Here is a 15998-nt window from a genome sequence, read left to right on the forward strand (position 1 = left end):
AGACACATGAGAAATCTGTAAATTCTGCCATCCTCCTGACTTGGAACAATGTTACTAGTCCCTGACAGTTAACTGGGTCAAGATCCTGGAATTCCCTTCCTAACAGCATTGTGATGCCTTTACCTCCCAAGGACAACAGTGATTCAAGAAGATAGCTCATCACCACCTTCTCAAGAGTAATTAGGGAAGGACAATAAATGCTGGCTCAGGCAGAGACCCCACCTGGATTTCTTTTTGAAAAGCTTGGTTTTAAATCTCTAAATTGCAAACAGCTAATCATCCTCTGCATCCATAGATAGACACGAGAGGTGATTGGTTGGTTACATGGAGTCCAGATATATTTTTTTCTAGTCAGAATTTAATTTCAACTCATAGATAACGAACTATGAAGCACTTGCTGCCATCAGGTCTCATCCATTTATACCTCAATTAGAGTCATAGAGATGTACAGCATGGAAACAGGCCCTTCAGTCCAACATGTCCATGCCGACCAGATATCCCAAACCAATCTAGTCCCAACTGCCAGCACCTGGCCCATATTCCTCTAAACCCTTCCTATTCATGTACCCATCCAAATGCCTCTTAAATATTGCAATTGTACCAGCCTCCACCACTTCCTCTGGCGTACACGTACCACCCTCTGCGTGAAAAAGTTGCCCCTAGGTCTCTTTTAAATCTTTCCCCTCTCATCCTAAACCTATGCCCTCTAGTTCTGGACTCCCCGACCCCAGGGAAAAGACTTTGTCTATTTATCCTATCCATGCCCCTCATAATTTTGTAAATGTCTATAAGGTCACCCCTCAGCCTCCGACATTCCAGGGAAAACAGCCCAGCCTGTTCAGCCTCTCCCTGTAGCTCAAATCCTCCAATCCTAATACCATCTTTTCTGAACCCTTTCAAGTTTCACAACATCGTTCCGATAGGAAGGAGACCAGAATTGCACACAATGCTCCAACAGTGGCCTAACCAATGTCCTGTACAGCCGCAATATGACCTCCCAACTCCTGTACTCAATACTCTGACCAATAAAGAAAAGCATACCAAACACCTTCTTCACTATCCTATCCACCTGCGACTCCACTTTCAAGGAGCTATGAACCTGCACTCCAAGGTCTCTTTGTTCAGTAACACTCCCTAGAATCTTACCATTAAGTGTATAAGTCCTGCTAAGATTTGCTTTCCCAAAACGCAGCACCTCGCATTTATCTGAATAAAGCTCCATCTGCCTCTTCTCAGCTCATTGGTCCATCTAGTCCAGATCCTGTTGTAATCTGAGGTAACCCTCTTCACTGTCCACTATACCTCCAATTTTGGTGTCATCTGCAAATTTGCTAACTGTACCTCTTATGCTTGCATCCAAATCATTTATGTAAATGACAAAAAGTAGAGGACCCAGCACCAATCCTTGTGAAACGCCACTGGCCACAGGCCTCCAGTCTGAAAAACAACCCTCCAGCACCACCCTCTGTCTTCTACCTTTGAGCCAGTTCTGTATCCAAATGGCTAGTTCTCCCTGTATTCCATGAGATCTAACCTTGCTAAGCAGTCTCCCATGGGGAACCTTGCCGAACGCCTTACTGAAGTCCATATAGATCACATCTACTGCTCTGCCCTCATCAATCTTCTTTGTTACTTCTTCAAAAAACTCAGTCAAGTTTGTGAGACATGATTTCCCATACCAAAGCCATGTTGACTATCCCTAATCAATCCTTGCCTTTCCAAATACATGTACATCCTGTCCCTCAGGATTCCCTCCAAAACCTTGCCCACCACTGAGGTCAGGCTCATTGGTCTGTAGTTCCCTGTCTTGCCTTTACAGCCCTTCCTAAACAGTGGCACCATGTTAGCCAACCTCCAGTCTTCTGGCACCTCACCTGTGACTATCGATGATGCAAATATCTCAGCAAGAGGCCCAGCAATCACTTCTCTGGCTTCCCACAGAGTTCTCTGGTACACCTGATCAGCTCCTGGGATTTATCCACCTTTAACCATTTCAAGACATCCAGCACTTCCTCCTCTGTAATCTGGACATTTTGCAAGATGTCACCATCTATTTCCCTACAGTCTATATCTTCCATATCCTTTTCCACAGTAAATACTGATGCAAAATATTCATTTAGTATTTCCCCCATTTTCTGTGGCTCCCACACAAAGGACGCCTTGCTGAGGCACCCTATTCTGTCCCTAGTTAGCCTTTTGTCCTTAATATATTTGTAAAAACCTTTTGTATTCTCCTTAATTCTATTTGCCAAAGCTAACTCATGTCCCCGTTTTGCCCTCCTGTTTTCCCTCTTAAGTATACTCCTACTTTCTTTATACTCTTCTAAGGATTTACTTGATCTATTCTGTCTATACCTGACATATTCTTCCTTCTTTTTCTTAACCAAACCCTCTTTTTCTTTAGTTATCCAGCATTCCCTATACCTACCAGCCTTCCCTTTCACCCTGACAGGAATATACTTTCTCTGGATTGTTGTTATCTCATTTCAGAAGGCTTCCCATTTTCCAGCCGACCCTTTTTCTGCAAACATCTGCCTCCAATCAGCTTTCGAAAGTTCTTGCCTAATGCTGTCAAAATTGGCCTTTCTCCAATTTAGAACTTCAAGTTCTAGATCTGGTCTATCCTTTTACATCACTATTTTAAAACAAAAAGAATTATGGTCGCTGGACCCAAAGTGCTCCCCCGCTGACACCTCAGTCACCTGCCCTGCCTTATTTCCCAAGAATAGATCATGTTTTGCACATTCTCTAGTAAGTACATCCACATTCTGAATCAGAAAATTGTCTTGTACGCACTTAAGAAATTTCTCTCCCTCTAAACCTTTAACACTATGGCCGTCCCAGTCTATGTTTGGAAAGTTAAAATCCCCTACCATAACTACTCTATTATTCTTACAGATAGCTGAGGTATTCTTACAAGTTTGTTTCACAATTTCCCTCTGATTGTTGGGGGGTCTATAACACAATCCCAATAAGGTGATCATCCCTTTCTTATTTCTCAGTTCCACCCAAATCACTTCCCTGGATGTATTTCCAGGCATATCATCCCTCAGCACAACTGTAATGCTATTTCTTATCAAAAATGCCACTCCCCCTCCTCTCTTGCCTCCCTTTCTATCCTTCCTGTAGCATTTGTATCCTGGAACATTAAGCTGCCAGTCCTGCCCATCCCTGAGTCATGATGCCGTAATTGCTATGATATCCCAGTCCCATGATCCTAACCATGCCCTGAGTTCATCTGCCTTCCCTGTTAGGCCCCTTGCATTGAAATAAATGCAATTCAATTTATTGGTCCTACCTTGTCCCTGCCTGCCCTGACTGTTTGACCCACTTCTGTTCTCAGCTGTACCCGTCTCAGATTGATCTCTTTCCTCACTATCTCCCTTGGTCCCACCCCCCCTACCTTACTAGTTTAAATCCTCCCAAGCAGTTCTAGCAAATTTCCCTGCCAGTATATTAATCCACTTCCAAGTTAGGTGTAATGCGTCCTTCTTGTATATGTCACTTCTACCCCAAAAGAGATACCAATGATCCAAAAATGTGAATCCTTCTCCCATACACCAGCTCCTCAGCCATGCATTCATCTGCTCTATCCTCCTATTCCTGCCCTCACTAGCTCATAGCACTGGGAATAATCCAGATACTACTACCCTTGAGGACCTCCTTTTTAAATTTCTGCCTAACTGTCTGTAATCTCCCTTCAGAATCTCAACCTTTTTCCTTCCTACGTCATTGGTTCCAATGTGGACAATGACCTCCTATTGGCCCCTCTCTCCCGTGAGAACATTCTGCACCCTCTCTGAGACATCCTTGATCCTGGCACCAGGGAAACAACACATCATTCTGCTTTTTCTCAGCTGGCCCCAGAAACGTCTGTCTGTACCTCGGTCTACAAAATCCCCTAACACAATTGATCTCTTGGAAGCCGACGTACCCCTCATTGCAATAGAGCCAGTCTCAATACCAGAAAGTTGGCTGTCTATGCTACGTTTCCTGAGAATCCATCACCCCCTATATTTTCCAAAACAGCATACCTGTTTGAAATGGGTATATCCACAAAAGACTCCTGCACTAGCTGCCTACCTCTCTTAACTCCAGGAAGGGTAACCCATCTATGTGACTGTATTTGAGACTTTCCCCCCTTCCTATAACTGCCATTCATCACATACTGTTGTTAACGTATAACCATCATCTGTTCCCTAATTCCACTTGGTGTCAGACAACTCTGTCAAACCCTACCAGTTATTAGCATGATTTACCTTCAATACAACGAAGCACAAAAGGAAAAAAAAGCTTATTTTGTATCTATTATGACCTCTTAATATTCCAAAATCCTGAAATATTAAACTATTGACTCTGTATGAGTAAATATTGCAGCCAGTTTTTACATAGCATGAGTTACAGGCACAGTTGATTTGATTTTAGAGGTGTTGATTACAGGAAAATGTTTAGCAAGACACCAAAACAACTCAGCTGTTTTACTTTGAATAGTGTCTAGATTTTTTACATCTATCTAAACAGGCAGCTTATTTTAGCATATCCAAATAACAAGCACCTCTGACAACGCAGTGCTTATTAGTTCAGAGGAACAGGTCAGTCAGCCCTCGAGCCTGTTCCACCATTCTAGATCATGACTGATCATCTAATTCCATATGATAGTCCTACACAAAAATATGTGCAGAATGAGGAAAAAGTGTATTTATGACAGGAGCCAGATAGTAATCATCATTCAGAATTAAGCTGAATATAGAAGATGTAGGAAAAGACAATCAAAGAGGGCTATGAGAAAAGATTGGCAACTAACATAAAGGGCTATTCGAAAGTCTTCTGTATGCAGATCGACAGTAAAGGTTTGATTAAAGAAGTAGTGTTGGTAACAGACCAAAAGTGGATTTACAGATGGAAACCAGAGACATGGTCGAGCTGTTAAGTGACTACTTTGTATCTGTCTTTACCGTTATCCGTTCATACTCAGAGCTTGAGGTTCGGATGAGCTTTGAGAAATCAGGTGAATTATTCACTGCAGCATTCTTGGTATCTACCTTGTTGTTGCAGCCACAATATTTATAAGCGTCTAGATTAGGGTGGTGCTGGAAAAGCACAGCCGGTCAGGCAGCATCTGAGGAGCAGGAAAAATCAACGTTTCGGGCAAAAGCCCTTCATCAGGAAGGGTCCTGATGAAGGGCTTTTGCCCGAAACATCGATTTTTCCTGCTCCTCGGATGCTGCCTGACCTGCTGTGCTTTTCCAGCACCACCCTAATCTAGACTCTGATTTCCAGCATCTGCAGTCCTCACTTTTGCCACAATATTTATCAGTGCAGTTCAGTTTCTGATCAATAGAAAGCCCTAGAATATTAATAGCAGGGAATTCAGTGATGGTAATGACACTGAATGTTGAGGGCAATAGTTTGATACTCTCTGACTGGAAACGATCGTTGCTTGACACTTCAGTGGTATCGTATTGCATTTAGACATGGATTGCTTCAGTGTCTGAGGAGTCAAGAATGGTACTGAACATTGCACAGTGATCAGCGAACACCCTCACTTCTGACCTTATGATGGAGGGACAGTCATTGACAAAACAGCTGCAGACAGTTGGATCTAGGACACTACCCTGAGGAACTCGTGCAGAGATGTCCTAGAGCTGCAATGACTGATTTCACTCCTAGAATTCAGCTCTTTTGTCCATGTTTGAACCAAGGCTGTAATGACGCCAGTAGCTGAGTGGTCCTGGCGGAACCGAAACTGGGCATCACTGAGCAGGTTATGGCTGAGCTGATGCTGCTTGATAACACTGTTGATGACACCTTCTATCACTTTACTGATGATCGAGAGTAAAATAATGGGGTGATAATTGGTCAGATTGGACGTCCTGCTTTTTGTGGACAAGCCTGGGCAGATTTCCACATTGTTGACTAGGTATCAGTGTTGCAGCTGTACTGGAATAACTTGGCTAGGAATGCAGCAAATTCTGGAGCACGAGTCTTCAGTAGAGCTGCCGGAATGTTATCAAGACTCATTGCCTTTGCAATTTTCATTGCTTCTAATTATATCTTGATGTCACGTGGAATGAATTGAATTGGCTGAAGACTGATATCTGTGATTATGAGGAGGTTCTGGAAGTGGCCAAAATGGATCATTCACTCGACACTTCTGGCTGAAGTTTGTTGCAAATGTTTGCATTGTAGTGCTCAGCTCCTCAATCTTTGAGGATGGGAATATTTATAGAGTATCCTCCTCCACTGAGATGCCCCACAATCATTCATGACTGAATATTGCAGACTGCAGAGCTTAGATCTTATCTGTAGGTAGTTGAATTGCTTAGTTTGGTCTATTACTTGCTGCTAATTAGGTCTGGCACATAAGTAGTTTTTTTTTAAACCTTCATCAGGTTGACAGTTCAGTTTTGTGTATGCCTAATGCTGTTCCTGGCATGATCTCCTGCACTTTTCACTGAACCAGGGTCTAGCATGAGATTACAGATTGTGTTGTTATACTCCGCTGCTGTTGATGGTCCACAACACCTCATTTGATGCCAGTCTTGAGTTGCTAGATGTGTATGAAGTATATCCCATTTAGCAGAGTGACAGTGCTACACAACATGATTTGGTGAATCCTGAATGTGGGCTGTTGTGGCGGTCACTTTTACCAATACTGTCATAGACAGATGAAACTGCGGCAGGCATACTGGTGAGAAAGAGGTCAAAAATGCTTTTTTTTTCCTTCTTGTTGGCTCCCTCACCACCTGCAGCAAACCGGTAGCAACATCCTTTAGGAATTGGTCAGCTCAGTCAGTTGTGATGCTACTGAGCCAGTGTTGATGACGAACTTGAATATTCTGTGCCTTTTCCACCGTCGGTGCTTCCTTCAAGTGGTGTTCAACATGGAAGAATACTAATTATTTAGCCAAGGACTGGGGAGGGTGGTACACAGTCTGTAATAATCAACAGGAGGTTTCCTGGCCCACGATTCAACTGATGCCATGAGACATCATGAGGTCCACAATCCATGTTGAGGGTTCCAAGAGCAGGTATACCATTGTAGCACAGTCTCTGCTGCTATATCCTGCTGGTGGGAAAGAACATAAACAGGGATAGTGATGGATGGTATAGTCTGGGACTCTGTAAGGCATGCGTATGACTACGTTGAACTATTGTTTGATGAGTGTGTGATGCAGCTCTCGCAATCTTGGAACTTATCCTCCTCGTGTTTAATTATGCCCCGTTATCTTTATAAACTCTTGTTAGCCGAAACACATTGGACCTTTTAATGCATTTCCACCTTTCCTTCATTGCACCACAAATAGCTGTCCCTTTATCTTGCGAAGCATTATTCTGGAATTTCTTCCCTGAACATATCTACCTTTTATCCTCCCTCCCCTCCTTTAATATTTAGCTTAAAACTTCAAACTTTTGATCATTCTCTCAAGATATTTTTCTTTGTTCTAACATCCTATTTTGTCATCTTAAAAAATGTGAAATGGAATATTTTACAACATTAAGGCACGATATTAAATGTAAGTTTTTGCTTGTGTACAGCTATGTTTGAAAAACCCATAATTTACATCTTTTGCAATTACCTATTCTGTTTTTTATAATGTTGTCGTCTTTAAATTTTTACTAATAATTCTAAGTGAGAAAATTACCTATATTATCTATTACCTCTCATTACCTCCATCTTAAGAAAACGAATTAATACTTGATGCTGATTTATAATGGACTGATTCATTACTGGAAGAGTTGCTGGTCTGTTATTTCATCAGCAAACCTCCTCCAGTGAAAACATTCACGCTTTCAGGAGGATTAATCCAAAAGCAGTTTTATACATATTGCATTTCAAGAAGGAGGCTGAAGTATTTAACAACACCAGGAGCTTTATTATAGGAGCTGTTCACTCTGCAGACAGTAAGGTTAGACTGAACTATTTCCTGCCCAGTGACTGCTGATGATGTCACATGAATAAACTTTTAAAGTGACAGTCCACCATATTTAAGAAAACATAATGTATTTTACTGCAAATGGACAATAATACTTTATCACTCATTAGGGTAGAAGTCATGATTTGGAGATGCCAGTGTTGGACTGGGTTGTACGAAGTTAAAAATCACACAACACCAGGTTATAGTCCAACAGGTTTAATTGGAAGCACTAGCTTTTGCAGTGCTGCTCCTTCATCTGGTGGTTGACAACCACCTGATGAAGGAGCAACACTGCAAAAGCTAGTGCTTCCAATTAAACCTGTTGGACTTTAACCTGGTGTTGTGTGATTTTTTAACTAGGGTAGAAGTAACTATTAACTGAGGTTATTTGATAAGCAGAGAATGTGCAATTGGTCTAACTTAAGCGAGTCTTTGATCCCTGAACTCACCATTAGCCTGGTAAATACAACATACCATGGGCAGTTTCGGTCTGCATGGTTTTTAATTAATTTTAAATACCTTGCTGATTTGCAATTTTAGGTGTTTCATTCCTTTCAAATTGATTGGACTTCCTGCTTTTTAGTTTGTGTAATGCTTAGCCAAGGATAATGACAATCTTGGAATCTTCAATTCTTCATGTTTATTTAGTCTTTGATTTCACTAATGCCATTTCTTGATAAGAGTACTTTCCCTGTTCAGTAGCTTCTGAAGAATGAACAAGAACTACATGTTAATATGTCCCTTTCTTTGTTATACAGCTTGGGCTTTACACTTTATTCAGAAAAACAACAGTGGTAAGTTTTGAAATTACATCCTGTCCAAATCAGTCCTAATGTGTTACATTCTAAACCATTTGAAGTGTTTGCAGCAATCAAACTGTTGAGGAGTAAGTAAAATAACTGAATGGGAAAGAACACAAGGTACTTTGTGTGAATACAGTGAGGTCCTTTTAGCATATTCAATTTGCAAAAGGTGAACAGGCAGAATAAAGATCAAAACAAGACATTTGTAAGGCAGTGCAAAGAAATTCAGTGACTTGTTTGTCAGACCAAGCAAGTCATTTCATCAAAAAGGTTTTTTAAATGAAATGAACTATATCATAAAAGTAGATAAGAACGGAAATCACTTACTTTGAGAGAACTGCGCCAGATTGCAGACAAGAAACCCAGTTAGAAAATAATACCTTTTACTGTGCAGTACTTTTACTGTGTAAAACAATTGACTAATATGTAGAATGTGTTTGAGAGTATTTTGATGTCAAGAAATCAGAAACAAGAGGATGCAAAGTAGAAACAGTTACTAATTATAAAACGAGAGGATGGAAAGGATATTTTTCATCAAGTTATTAAGAAACAGGTTCCCAACCATTTAGGCATTGAAGCCCAGTCAAGTTTGGGAAGAATTAACATTTCAAGGAGAATCTTAAAGATTATTGAAAGGCAAAAAATATTAGACTTGCTAGATAATTAAATTTTATCTGTTGTCTAAGTCATAGAGATATGCAACATGGAAACAGTCCCTTCAGTCCAACTCGTCCATGCCGACCAGATAACCCAACCCAATCTAGTCCCACCTGCCAGCACCCGGCCCATATCCCTTCCTATTCATACTGACTAATTGAAGAAGAACACGTATCAGTGATTTGAGGAAATCAAAAAGTAAATCAAAGGAAGAGTTAATTAAATTTAATGCAGAAAATAAGATTATGGTGAAAATTAAGAGACTGACAGCAGACAAATCTCTAGGATCTCAGATTTCTATCCCAGGATGTTAAAATAAATTGGTGAGGAAAATTTTAGAAGCTTTCATCATGATCTTTCAAAATTCATGAAAGGATTCTGGAATTCTTTCCTTGGATTTAAAACTTGAATGTTTCACTTGAGTATTTAGGAAGAGTGAGAAAGAGAACCCAGAAATTTTATGCTGGAGAAAGGGAGGACTGCAGATGCTGGAGATCAGAGCTGAAAATGTGTTGCTGGAAAAGCGCAGCAGGTCAGGCAGCATCCAAGGAGCAGGAGAGTCGACGTTTCGGGCATGAGCCTTCTTGAAGAAGGGCTCATGCCCGAAACGTCGATTTTCCTGCTCCTTGGATGCTGCCTGACCTGCTGCGCTTTTCCAGCAACACATTTTCAGCTCTGATCTCCAGCATCTGCAGTCCTCCCTTTCTCCCAGAAATTTTATACCAATGAATCTAACATCAGTCTTGGGGAAGTTACTGAATCTCTCATTAGGAGGAGAGAGTCATGCCCAGTTAGCTGAATTGAATTTAATAAGGCTTCACACTTGAGACCGAGAGGGCAAATGAAAACGTGTGGAATTGGAGGCAGCATTTTGACATAATTCATGAATGTTTTTCAGAGATATAGGAGTGACACATCTGTAAATTGTGGTAAATAAAGTTTCACATGGGGGAGTGCAAGGATAATTATATTGGACCTAAGAAAAGTAAGTCAGTATTCTCCAACAGGTGAAAAGGTAGGAACCAGGGAGTTGAGAGATTTAGTTGAGGGTACATGAACAGAAATCACTTTTAAAAAAAGCGTAATGAGCATTTTTTTTGAGAAATGTAAAATGCCTTACTGAATTTGAGCCCTTATCTCGAGATCAGGAATAGAGTGGTGGTGGTATTTATGAAACAGTTGTTAAAAGACATGGTTGGACTGTTTTGTTTGGTTCAGGGCATCACATCTCAGGAAGGATATATTGAAGAAAAACAGAAATCGAAAAATAAATCAGAAGAAGCGTTAATTAGATTTACTGCAAAGAAAAATAATGACAATGAGACTGGAGGGACTGTTATTCACATTAATGATATCCAGCTAAAATGATTAAATTTAGGAGGGTTTGTTGCAGGGTCTAGGCTTTTGTTTATTCAAGTATAGGGAATTAAGTGATGACATAATGAGCTGGCTAAGATCATTAATAAATTTGATAGGATGGATATTGGGCAACTATTTCTTTAATAGAGTCCAGATCAAGGGGATATAACCTTAGAAGTACAACTGGAATATTATAGTGCAGTGCTGAAAATGTGTTGCTGGTTAAAGCGCAGCAGGTCAGGCAGCATCCAAGGAACAGGAAACTCGACGTTTCGGGCTAAAGCCCTTCATCAGGAATGAGGAAAGTGTGTCCAGCAGGCTAAGATAAAAGGTACGGAGGAGGGACTTGGGGGAGGGGCGATGGAGATGTGATAGGTGGAAGGAGGTCAAGGTGAGGGTGATAGGCAGGAGTGGGTGGGGGCGGAGAGGTCAGGAAGAAAATTGCAGGTTAGGAGGGCAGTGCTGAGTTCAAGGAAATCGACTGAGACAAGGTGGGGGGAGGGGAAATGAGGAAACTGGAGAAATCTAAGTTCATCCCTTGCGTTTGGAGGGTTCCCAGGCTGAAGATGAGACGCTCTTCCTCCAACCGTCATGTTGTTATGTTCTGGCAATGGAGGAGTCCAAGGACCTGCATGTCCTTGGTGGAGTGGGAGGGAGAGTTAAAGTGTTGAGCCACGGGGTGGTTGGGTCGGTTGGTCCGGGCGTCCCAGAGGTGTTCCCTGAAGCGTTCCGCAAGTAGGCGGCCCGCCTCCCCAATATAGAGGAGGCCACATCGGGTGCAGCGGATGCAGTAGATGATGTGTGTGGAGGTGCAGGTGAATTTGTGGCGGATATGGAAGGATCCCTTGGGGCCAGTAAGGGAGGAGGCGTGGGCGCAAGTTTTGCATTTCCTGCGGTTGCAGGGGAAGGTGCCGGGAGTGGAGGTTGGGTTGGTGGGGGGTGTGGACCTGACGAGGGAGTCACGAAGGGAGTGGTCTTTGCAGAACGCTGATAGGGGAGGGGAGGGAAATATATCCCTGGTGGTGGGGTCCGTTTGGAGGTGGCGGAAATGACGGCGGATGATACGCTGTATACGGAGGTTGGTGGGGTGGTAGGTGAGAACCAGTGGGGTTCTGTCCTGGTGGCGGTTGGAGTGGCAGGGCTCAAGGGTGGAGGAGCGGGAAGTGGAGGAGATGCGGTGGAGGGCATCGTCAATCACGTCTGGGGGGAATCTGCGGTCCTTGAAGAAGGAGGCCATCTGGGCTGTACGGTATTGGAACTGGTCCTCCTGGGAGCAGATGCGGTGGAGACGAAGGAATTGGGAATATGGGATGGCGTTTTTACAGGGGGCAGGTTGGGAGGAGGTGTAGTCCAGGTAGCTGTGGGAGTCAGTCGGTTTATAGTAGTTTCTGTGTTGATTCGGTCGCCCGAGATAGAAATGGAAAGGTCTAGGAAGGGGAGGGAGGAGTCTGAGACAATCCAGGTGAATTTGAGGTCGGGATGGAAGGTGCAGTGGCAGTTAACCTGATAATTTGAGTTCAAGTTCCACCTCCCTCAGAGGAGTACATAGGATCAGAGAGGTCTACAGCACTGAAAAAGGATCATTGCATCAGTCAAAAGCAACCACCTATCTAATCTCATCGAATGTTTTCAACATCTGAACAGGTTGATGAAAAATAATCAAGATGAGGGCTAGATCCTTTAGGGATGATGTCCCAAAGAACTACTTCACACAAGATTCATGTAACTCTGGACTGCTTTCTTGCAAAAAACTGCTGAGGCTAGGCCTTTTGAAAATTCCAAAACTAACATTGCTGTCTTTTTGTTAAGCAAGAGTATTAAAGTTAAGATTCATCTTAAATGGCAAAGCAAACTGAATTACTTTGTCATGTTTCTAAAATGCCTTATAACAAGGAAAAATTCAAGGAAATTATATTTGGGTAATTGGTTTCCATCATGAAAATAGTAGGTGAAATATGACAAATAGTTTATTTTTGAACTGAATTCTCTTTTGGTTATTTCTGGATTAGCATTGTAATTGAAAGCATTATAGTAATTTGCAAAATATGTATTGACAGGTATTTGTGCTGTGATAAGGAAGAAACGTATGTGGAATGGTTAGCTAGTTTGCTTAATGCACAGGTAGGAAGCCCTATTTAATTTTACTAACCTTTCTGAATTATTTATCAATCTATTATTTTTGTGTTAGCATTGTTAAATTCTTGTACTTCTTGAAAATGCACTGATACGAAAATGAACCCTTATTAATATTGTTTATTAATGCTGTAGGAATAAAATTCAGCAACATAGCTCCAATAGTTCATTATGTAAGTAACTTTGTGAAAAACCTATTAAAGCAAAATTTGTAAATATTGTCATTCTTACCTCATGATGTGTTGGAATTATTAATAGCAACTCAGGAATGCATAGCACCTGTTGTAACTTCAGAGTTATATTCTACTTCGAGCTTGGGCAAAAAGATGAATTGACCATTATTTTTCATGAGGGCAGTGTAATCTTTTAAAAATCATTGTTTGCTTGAATACTAGTATAGGTTTTTGAAAAATTATTATTCTCCAGAATGATCCTTAGAATTAAATAATTGACAAAGATGCAATACAGGGCATTCTGGTATCATGTGACAGTGGCACTCCTCTGCAGTCTTGTGTTATGATTTGATTAGATTCCTTACAATATAGAACAGGCCCTTCAGCCCAACAAGTCCACACTTCTGAAGTGTAACCCACCCAGACCCATTCCCCTACCCTATATTTACTCCTGGCTAATGCATGGTTTATAGAAAACCATGTTGTGGAAAACCGCAATAGAAAATCCTGCTGTAGAAGATCGCTACACCCTTTCAGTAAAATGTTTGCATTATCCAAACAACGTCCACAATCTATTAATAACATTATAGCCAATTGGTATTGATGAAATGCATATTATACCAAAAAAACCTGTATGTTCTTCTTTTTAGTCATTTCGAGCTTTGTTCCAGTAAATGAAAACACAATATCTTTTCAAGTATGCATGCTTAGAGCAGCTGGTTTTAGCAAGAGAATTTCCAAGAAAAATATAAAACTTCCTCATAGTTTTGGTTTTAAATCTTCCATAATTTTCTGAATGATTACCTTAAGTGGATTGTATACTCTATAGTTTCTATAGAAACAGGCATTAAAATCCTGAGAAGATCTGTCAAAAACGACAGAAGATTTTACCACAGCTGGATAATTTCAGAGATTTTGGACAAATTTTGAAGGACACGACTTTTTAAAAAAAATGGTTCTCACTTATTGACATGTTCATAGAGCATATTTGTTCCTACAAAATGAAAATTGTGCTAAAGATGCATGTTTTCTTTTAGTTTGTCTCTAAAACAGTCTGAGATGAAAGAAAAGAGTACAGACTAAGGTTGTAAATGTCTCATATAAAAAGTTATCGAGAGAATTGATAGTCTGGTAAAAAAGGAAGATGCTAAACCTTTGAGGGAAGGTTGGGAGATATGGCTAAAAGTGATGCATTTTGAGAAGGCTTTTAAAGCTTTGGAAGAAAGTAAGCAAACCAAGAGTACCGAGTATTGGAATAAATCAAGGAGGATTTTAGCAGCAGTAAGACCGGGATAAGCAATGTTGTGGCGATGGACCTAATGTGTGTATTTTGAGGGTTGGATTTGCAATTTGATGCTCAGATCTAGGTCAGACAGGTCCTGAGGTTTGTGTTTCACATGATTCAGCCTTTGCTTGAAGCCTAGGCAGGGAAAATAGAGTTAATAGCAAGAGTTCAAAGTTGTTGATAAACAGCATTGAATTTAGTCCTTCCAATACTTAATGTAGAGAATTCTGGTTTGTCCAGACCTCATTATCAAATAGGACCTTTCTTTGGAGCAAAGGATGGTTGTGGTAGCGAGGGAAACACCAAGAAAGATAAACTGTATGGAATTAGTATTCATAAGAAATCTAATTCTTTCTACTGATACTGTTACTGAAGGGCATCATATAAACAAGGGGCAGTTGATCAATCTTTGGAGGAATTTTGGAATCTGAGTGAGAAAATATTGTTTTGAGACAGGTCAGTTTCACTGACATGGGCCATACAGGAAAACTGGACAATAATGACTAACCATATTCAATGTTAGAGATGTCAAGGATTAACAGGAGTTATCACAGAAATTATCCACTGATTATTTTGACCATGTGAGTCAGGTGAAAAATTAACTGCACAGGGAATTGGCATGCACATGAATTGTTGCACACCATTTCAAAAATGGAATTTTGTATTGTGATTAAACACTGTATGTATATGATTAGATTACCCACAGTAGGGAAACAGGCCCTTCAGCCCAACAAGTCCACACCAACCCTCTGAAGAGTAACCCACCCAGACCGATTCTCCTACCCTATATTTACCCTTGACTAATGCACCTAACACTGCTGACAACTTAGCATGACCAGTTCACCTGGCCTGCGCATCTTTGGACTGTGGGAGGAAGCCCGAGCATTGGAGGAAACCCACGCAGACACGGGGAGAATGTGCAAACTCCACACAGACAGTCACCTGAGGTGGAAATTGAACCCAGGTCCCTGGTGCTGTGAGGCAGCAATGCTAACCACTGAGCCACTGTGCCTCCCCTTTTGCATATTGTGACAATGAGAAATGAAAATCTTAAATGCTGATAATGTTTTGTGTAATACTTTAATAACTAAAACTTTTTGAAAAAAGATAAGGAGATAGCAGATGAATTGAACATAGTTTGCATTAGTCATTACTGTGGAGAATACAAGAAACTCTACAGGAATAGCTATGAAACAGGGAATGTTTTTCTCAACATGTTAGGAGCGGTTCAGAGAAGGTTTACTAAACCTGCATGGGGTGGATTATCTTATGAACAAAGATTGAGCAGGCACATTTGTATCTACTGGAGATCAGAAGGGTAAAAGGTAATTTGACTGGAACCTTTCAGAATTTAAGGGGTGAATGTGGAAAGAATGGTTTCTCATGTGGGAGAATCCAGAACAGGATGTAACTGTGATTTGGAGATGCTGGTGTTGGACAAAGTTAAAAATCCCACAACACTAGGCTATAGTCCAACAGGTTTAATTGGAAGCACTAGCTTTCCGAGTGTCGCTCTTTCATCAGGTGGTTGTCCTGTGACTGTGTTATTAAACAAAAAAGGGGTTGGCTCTTTAGGAAGGAGATGAGGAGATGATTTTTTCCCTTTGGGTCTTTGGATATCTGTTCCTCAAAAGGTGGGAAAGGCATAATATTTGAATATTTTTAAGAC

The 15998-nt window shown here is 41.0% G+C and overlaps 1 protein-coding gene across 2 annotated transcripts in view; it reads left to right on the forward strand.

Annotated features, from left to right (window-relative positions):
- arap2 (ArfGAP with RhoGAP domain, ankyrin repeat and PH domain 2) overlaps window positions 1-15998 on the forward strand; it is a 309350-nt gene that overhangs the window by 289242 nt on the left and 4110 nt on the right. For both annotated transcript variants that reach the window (XM_060825023.1, XM_060825033.1), the window contains exons 30-31: window positions 8678-8713; window positions 12796-12859. In XM_060825023.1, the coding sequence (XP_060681006.1) occupies window positions 8678-8713; window positions 12796-12859 (100 nt within the window). The remainder of the gene's footprint in view (window positions 1-8677; window positions 8714-12795; window positions 12860-15998) is intronic.

This window comes from Hemiscyllium ocellatum, chromosome 1 (genome assembly GCF_020745735.1).
Source record: "Hemiscyllium ocellatum isolate sHemOce1 chromosome 1, sHemOce1.pat.X.cur, whole genome shotgun sequence".
Lineage (NCBI taxonomy): Eukaryota > Metazoa > Chordata > Chondrichthyes > Orectolobiformes > Hemiscylliidae > Hemiscyllium > Hemiscyllium ocellatum.